We start from the raw sequence: 7,469 nt of genomic DNA, 5'->3' as shown, positions 1-7,469 counted from the left end.
TTAAGTGTAAGCTTAACTATATGTTTATAAGCTCTTCTCTCCCTGCAAGTTGGTTTTCAAGAGTGAATTATACCCATGAGTTTTTAACATTCTCATTGAGTATGGAATCAATGAGTTAACAAATTAATTTTGAATAAATTTTTTCATAATTGGCCAGGAGGAAACTTATCTCTTCTCTTTATTAAATACTCTATATCATTTCACCAATCTGTTGCATTGTTTGCAAACATAATCGATACAAGTTGTACCTTAAAATATTTAGGGATCTCTGTGTAACCAAAATAATCTTCAAGATCTAAAATCCAATATATGAAGCCTTCTTTGTATGATGCCCGATCAAAATATGAAATATCATTAAGTTTATGACTGTCAATTAATAGATGGATTATGAGCATGATCTTTGACATGTATATCTCTACCATCATCATGATCGTCTTTAGCTTTAAACCAAGAATGATGAATATGTCGTGAATCTCGTAGAATCCACTAGTCATCCTCTCATTATGAGCTTGAATTATTGCTTTGAGGGCTTGCACCCACGATCGCCTTTAGTTGAGTGGTTGCTTTCATTGTCACTTTTTTTCATATCAAGATGCTAATTAATGAGCTTTGATACTAATTAATGCAAAATGAAAAGCGTAATATAGGCTAGATGTCTTTCTAGTTTAACGAAATCCTTAAATCCGTAAAGGTCTCTTAAAGCCATAAGAAAAACTTGGAATTCACGGAAAAAAAAAAAAAAAAAAATCTCTTTGAAATTTTATTAATGAAATTTTGAACTTTTTAATTGAATTTTTGTTTTACATATAATGACTATATATTGACTATAAAACCCTTTAAAACACCTAAATAAAGGAAATAAAATCCCAAATTTTAAAATAGTGAAAATTACATAAAAAAATTTAAAAATTAACAAACAATAAAATTATACCCATATATTTTGCTGCATCAATTTGTTTTCGAATAAGCTTGTGATTTCATGAATTACTTGATTAATTTATTCTTTTTCCATTATATAAAAAAAATCATTACTAAAATTTTTTATACCTTCACAAATTCTTTGAATGGATTAATTATATTATCAATAAATTACAAACAATAATTTATATCATATGAACCTATTTACAAATTATACAATCAAATTTTAAATATATGTAAGTATATTTTAGACAAGTATATATATAAAAATATATATTATGTATAATTAAATTATGCATTATTTTCATGAACTTATTTATAAACATATTACTATATTTAAACTTGGCATGCTTAATTATTAAGCTCAAATTTGGATTTGAGCTTGAATTTTTGCTAAACAAATCCACATAAACTAACTTTTTAACTAAACGACTTTAAACTTTTCCTGAAGAAGTTGATTCATTTACTGTGAAGTTAAGGATGCTATGCTCTAGCGTATAATGAACCATGCAACCAAATTTTCATTTCACTGTGTCACTGTCAGATTGTAGAAATAAAAGAAAAATGTCACATGCAAGAGTTATTAAATGAGGCTCAAATTGTATAGAAAAAGGAAAAAAAAAATTTTGAGGCTCAAATTTTGCGGCACGTGTAAAATGGACTCTTCTGAAACTATATTTTATGTTATTTCATCTTATTCTTATCTATATATAGTATACACCTAGATCTAGATAGCAAAAAACACAACCAAAAAGATAGAGTTTTACACGTAGTTGTTTGTTGCACAAGAAACTCTTTCAATGCTGTGCTTGCTTTGTCCGTAGCTACCTAGTTGGTATCCCGGAATACTATCCCCAACACGTAAAAGGACTGTTATATTGAATTGTTGTATTAAGATAATTCTCTCTCCATTAAAAAAAAAAAGAAGATAACTCTCTCTCTCTCTCTCTGTCTCTCTCTGCCACGTACATATGTGTTACCCGACACGAAATTCATTCGCGGAGCACCTAACCTCTACGCTTCATATCATAATCGGTTCCAGTTCCTCTTATCTCTCATCACCACTAGCATCCCATCCACACAGGTTAGCTTTCCTTCGATTATGATATGAACTTGTTAGACTTTGTTTCCTTTGTTTACTAGATAAAAATGCCCTTATATGGCTGTTTGTGCAATTGAATGCCTGAAACCATTTACTCTGTGAACAGCTTATTAATGACTTGGATTAGTTTTGCCCTCTATGAATTCCTTAGTTTTTGCACTAATTATGTTGGAGATAGAGGCTTGCTTTGGATTAAGTGTTATGCAGATGCTTTTTTTTGGAGGCAATACTTGTTTGAATTTTAACTATATGTTTGGTTTTTTATACTTTGATTTCTCTTTTTGTGACAGTTTTTATATACCACTGAAATTGTTGTTAATGGCCAAAGATACCATAAAGTGAGTTTTATAGCTTATCAGTCATTCTTAAAAGCACTTTTACACTGGGCCAGACTCCCTAAAAAGTAATCGGAAAATTACCTCTTATTCTATTCCCAATTTACTAAAGATACATTGTCCGAGACTTTGATCTGTGCATTCTTGATCAGGCAATATTGTTTGAATTCACTTCTGCTTAGAATAGGTATTGCCTTTCTTTGTAAATTAGAGACTAGATTGTCCTCAATAACATAAACAGCTGCTTATGACAGCATTGGTTAGTTGTGTTTAGAATATGTCACTGACCCTGATTAGTCCGTTGAGTAGCCAAATTCAATCCCAAAATTCTGGGACCAATTAGTTGTGGTTGTTGTTGTATTGATTGGTTGTGTTTCCATTTTCAAAAAGGTCTCTCTCCTCTCTCTCTAGTAATTGTGTACCCTCTTGTGCTCTCCTCTTGCATGAAAGATTGAATTTTTCAGCAAGCCATATAGCTGATTGATTGTCATGCTATATTCACATATAGAAGCATAAATTGGCTGATGAAAAATATTTGTTAGCTGTGTTGGTCATGACCCTGTTCATCAGCTGCTATTACTTTTGATCTGTACTTTGCCTCTGTAATTCTGGAAGATGTTCCCAATTCCTTTCTTAAGTCAATATAGGATGCTCAGGAGATGTCTAAAATTACCAGTTTCGACAGTTGACTGACAACGGAATCTAGAGAGTCTTGACTGTGAAAAGAAACCTTTTCTTAAAGGTTCACTTCATTGGTGATGTTAGGAAAACTAACTCTCTCTAGCCCCCTTTTCACCACCTAGTAAAAGAAGTAAACTATAGTTGGCTTTGAGTTACATGTTGCTCTGTGAGAGATCGAGTCTTCAAGTCTTATTTCACCTTTCAATACATTTTAGACCTTTGTTAATATATGCATTTTGTGGGTTGCTTTCATCCAGGGAGCGGCTAAATTAGTAATATACGCAAGAGGTTAAATCAAGATCAAAATTCAAAATCCTACTGTAGGCTGCTGCTATGACAACCACCAAGGTCTATGTAGTGTAAGTATCTCCCCCCGCCCCCCTCTCTCTCTCTCTCTCTCTCTTGCTCCATCCTCTGTCTCTCAGACACACTACCACACAAATACACACACACACACACACACACACACACACATACACGCATTTTTCATATGCAATGATTTTGAATTCACATGAGAAATTTCTCTTCTTTTCTACCCTGAAAAATAACTTGGAACATTAAATCCCCCCAGGTATTACTCCTTACATGGACATGTGGAGACCATGGCAAGGGAAGTGCAGCGAGGAGCCAATGCAGTTGAAGGTGTTGAAGCAACACTTTGGCAGGTAAATATGGCAAAGAATGCGTACTTAAAAAAAAAAAAAAAGAAAGATAGAAGAGGGGGTTGGGGGGCTTCTATTATTTTGTTCCAAGTTTTGTTTGACTTGATTGGTACTGTACAGGTACCTGAGACACTTTCCGACACGATATTGCAAAAGGTGAAGGCCCCTCCAAGAGCAAATGATGTGGCAGAGATCAGGCCAGAGCAACTTTTGGAGGCTGATGGATTTCTGTTTGGATTTCCTTCTCGTTTTGGCGTGATGGCATCCCAGTTCAAGGCCTTCTTTGATGCCACCCATGAGTTGTGGGCATCCCAAGCACTTGCTGGCAAACCTGCTGGAGTCTTCTGGAGCACTGGTTTTTATGGGGGAGGTCAGGAGCTTACTGCGTGAGTTCCTAACTTTCAGCTTCTCCTATGGTAACATTTCTTTGAGCTATATAAATTGACATGCTTATTAATCTGGTAAAGGAATATCTTCAGAAATTGTTGTTTCTCCTCTGGAAACTATAATAGCTCTAAGTTGAAGGTTAGGAGATGAAGTTTAGGACAAATCTTTATGTCTATTAATATAATCCAATTACACTAAAACTTAATAATATCCATCTTAAAAAAATGTTACCAGCCGTTTTGGCATGTTTTCATGAATAGAATTGAGGTGCAGGATGAGTTCTAACATCAACAGAATGTTGTTGTATCTTTGAAGGATAATAATATTCTTTGCACATATTGTTAATGTTCGCCCAGTCCTCCTATCGTTATGTTTACCCACTTTTCTCCCTTTGTCGAGGCAAATGTTTATGTGCTTGGTTTTTGGTATTTCATAATTTCCATTTTTGTCTTTTGTTTGCAGATTGACAGCTATAACACAGTTAGTACATCATGGTATGCTATTTGTTCCTCTTGGCTATACCTTTGGAAGCGGCATGTTTGAGATAAATGAGGTAAAAGGTGGCTCTGCTTATGGTGCTGGAACTTTTGCAGCAGCTGGATCTCGTCAACCTACAGAGCTAGAACTCCAGCAGGCCTTTTACCAGGGTAAATATGTTGCCAAGATAACAAAGAAGCTGAAAAATTAACCCCTTTCCTGGTGAGGGATAAAGAATCAACTGGAAATTATGAAGACACTTGACACTTGACACTCACCGGTGGAAACACAAACTCGTTGCCATTGACAGGTTATTGTGGAATGCCTTAACAGAATTGGCACAATAAAATTGTAACAGAATCCAAATTCTTGCAACTAAGGTGTAATTGGAGGCTGAAATCTCATTATCTGCATGCATTTTGTGCATTTTGGATTTTCTTATCTTCCTGTTTAGCGATTTCATTTCGATGTTGTGTTCAGTATGCTACCAAATCTGGAAGGTACTATGTATCCAGTCTTGTATGATTGGATTGCCCCGAAATTACTAGTTAACCTTTGGCATTGCCATTTTCCTAAACACCAAGATAATCTAAACAGTGAAATCCTAAATTTTTACTTGTGCAACTGCCCTCCCCTGTATTAGAGATTTTCTAAGGGTTGAGGCCAATTAGCCATTTTGTTTGTATCCCTGTTTCTTCTTTTCAATAAAATCTTTCTTTTCAGCAAAAAAAGTCATTCCCCTTGAGATATTTACAACTTTCAATGATGTTTTAGTTTCTTGTTTTGTAGAGAAATTTTTAACTAGCATGCTACTTTGCAATTTGCTGCTAAGGGAGTAATCCTTCAAATTATGTAAGTGTATAGGGTGATCACACTATAATATGGGTGTATTGTTTGGTAATTTAGGTTTTCTTTCAATTATTTATACTCATTATTCACTAAATGATTATAATTTACACACTTGAGGCTAATAGTTCAATTTACTCAAAACTAAGTCTCAAAACACAAGAATAAATAAAACTAAAAAAATTAAGCAAAGTTTTAAAACTCAAAATATCGAACTAAGAAATTTAATATATATATATATAATTCTAAATAGTTAATCTCATGGGTCAATATCCCAAAAAAAAAAAAAAAATCGCATGGGTCAAGTTGGTTACATTAGTTGGAAAATGTTCTAACTCAAACCTAACCCAACTGAAACTTTAAAAAGAATTATTGCATAACTAAGGCCTAGCACAATAGGAATAGGATTAGTCTATTGAGAAAATGGGCAAGAGTCAAAGGATACTGTTCTAGGTAAACCGTATTGCGTTCTGGCCAAGTTGGGCCCAATACTAATTAGTAGTCTAAAGGGAAGTTGAAGAAGGGACTGTCAACTTAAGGTCGGTAACCGAGCACTGTTAGTGCCTTTGGAGAATCCGCTTCTGAGCACTATTTAACGTTTGGAACAAGTTCCAAGAGAATCCTTTGAAGTTGTGAGGATTCCTTGGGATTTTGATAGGTGTGGAAATACGTGCAAAGTGGGAAAATAGTAATGATGATAATCCCTCTAATAAGAGACTATAAAAGGGGGAAGAAGAGTTAACAGAGAGAGGGATTGGAAAAATAGAGAGGGAAGGAGATTGAGAAAAACATAAACCATACTAGAGAGAAAAATAGCAGGTAACAGTAGGGATAAGGGGAGGAAGGTTGAGTTGGATTGACAAGGTGAAGTTTAGAGCTCAACTGGTAGGATTGAGATAAAACCCACTTATAAATTAATTGGGAACCAAATACTATGAGAAGAGGTTTGGGGGACCAAAATAACAAATATACTTTATGTAGACAATTCATTATAGGATTTGCGTTTTGGCAATTATATTTTTGTAAATATTTACAACATTTTTCTCATTTTGTTTATAATTTTTTAAATGTTATTTAATCATATGGTCATAAATTTTATTCCATTTGTAATAGATCATGTACTAATTGAGACATTTGATCTTTTATTATCAATTTTCATATTAACCGATTAATCAATTAATTTATTATAATATATAGAGGAAAAAAAGACTTGAAAACTGGCTTGATGAGTATTGACATATTAGAGGTTCTATTTAAATTTGTCATAATATGATTTTCTTCAACACGAACCAGCGACGCCGCCAAGTCTTGATGTACTCGCCTTGCTTGGTTAGCCACCCGGACCGCTCTGGGTTCGACCAGAATTCCACGCCGCTGTAATCCTCTGGGCTCGGGTCTTGGCCCGTCGCTGCTCGCCATAGATTCTCCATATTGGTTCGATCGAATCGATCTAACTTGTGTTTTGGGGGTTTGGGATTCCCAAATCTCGCTGCAATTTTTGTTGGGGCTTTGGAAAAAAAAGGAATTGACGTTGCGTTTTGTAACTTTCTTCTGTCCAAAAATTGGGTTTTTTTTTTTTTTTTTTTTTTTAATCAGTGTCCTAAAATTGGTTCTCATAAAAAATTCATTACTGTAATTTTTTTATTATAAAAAAAACTTATTTTATAATTATTTAAAGTTCTTTTAAGCTAAGAAATGAAACAATATAATAAAAATGGTGTGTGACCATTTTATTTGACAAATTAAACAAGCGTGGTAACTAGCAAGCTTATGTGGTAGTTTAAACATGAATGGAAAAAAATTATTAATGCAAACGGAATATAATTTCAAATGGTAAAATATAAATTTTAAAATTTTAAATTGTAAAATTTAAATATTCTCAAACTTTAACCCTTATTTTTATTTAAAAGTATTTTCTCTTTGCATTTTATTAAATTTTTTAGATTTTACAATCTCTAAACTTTGTTTTTAGACAATATTTTTGGGTGTATTTACTTTTGAATGTTTGACATCTGTTTAGTCTTTATAATTTCAAAATTATTTAAAAATAATGTCTTTAAC

The 7,469-nt window shown here is 33.4% G+C and overlaps 1 protein-coding gene across 1 annotated transcript; it reads left to right on the top strand.

Moving 5' to 3' along the window:
* The first annotated feature begins 1,846 nt into the window (after positions 1–1,846).
* LOC111985677 (probable NAD(P)H dehydrogenase (quinone) FQR1-like 3) lies at positions 1,847–5,003 on the top strand. Its single transcript, XM_024017335.2, has 5 exons — positions 1,847–2,002; positions 3,294–3,395; positions 3,608–3,701; positions 3,819–4,084; positions 4,548–5,003. Exons 2-5 carry the CDS (start codon positions 3,370–3,372, stop codon positions 4,771–4,773), a joined length of 612 nt encoding a protein of 203 aa, XP_023873103.1. The 5' UTR covers positions 1,847–2,002; positions 3,294–3,369; the 3' UTR covers positions 4,774–5,003.
* The last annotated feature ends 2,466 nt before the right edge of the window (positions 5,004–7,469 follow it).

The sequence above is a fragment of the Quercus suber genome, unplaced genomic scaffold, assembly GCF_002906115.3.
Source record: "Quercus suber isolate HL8 unplaced genomic scaffold, Cork oak 2.0 scaffold_102, whole genome shotgun sequence".
NCBI classification, from domain to species: domain Eukaryota; kingdom Viridiplantae; phylum Streptophyta; class Magnoliopsida; order Fagales; family Fagaceae; genus Quercus; species Quercus suber.
Note: the sequence above shows the minus strand (reverse complement) of the source record. Positions and strands in the feature narration are given on the sequence as shown.

Excerpts from the sequence above, each read along its gene's own strand:
- LOC111985677 (XM_024017335.2), top strand. The coding sequence starts at position 3,370 with ATGACAACCACCAAGGTCTATGTAGT. Across the intron at positions 3,702-3,818 it reads TTGAAGCAACACTTTGGCAG|GTACCTGAGACACTTTCCGA; the intron begins GTAAATATGGCA and ends GGTACTGTACAG. Across the intron at positions 4,085-4,547 it reads GGAGGTCAGGAGCTTACTGC|ATTGACAGCTATAACACAGT; the intron begins GTGAGTTCCTAA and ends TTTTGTTTGCAG.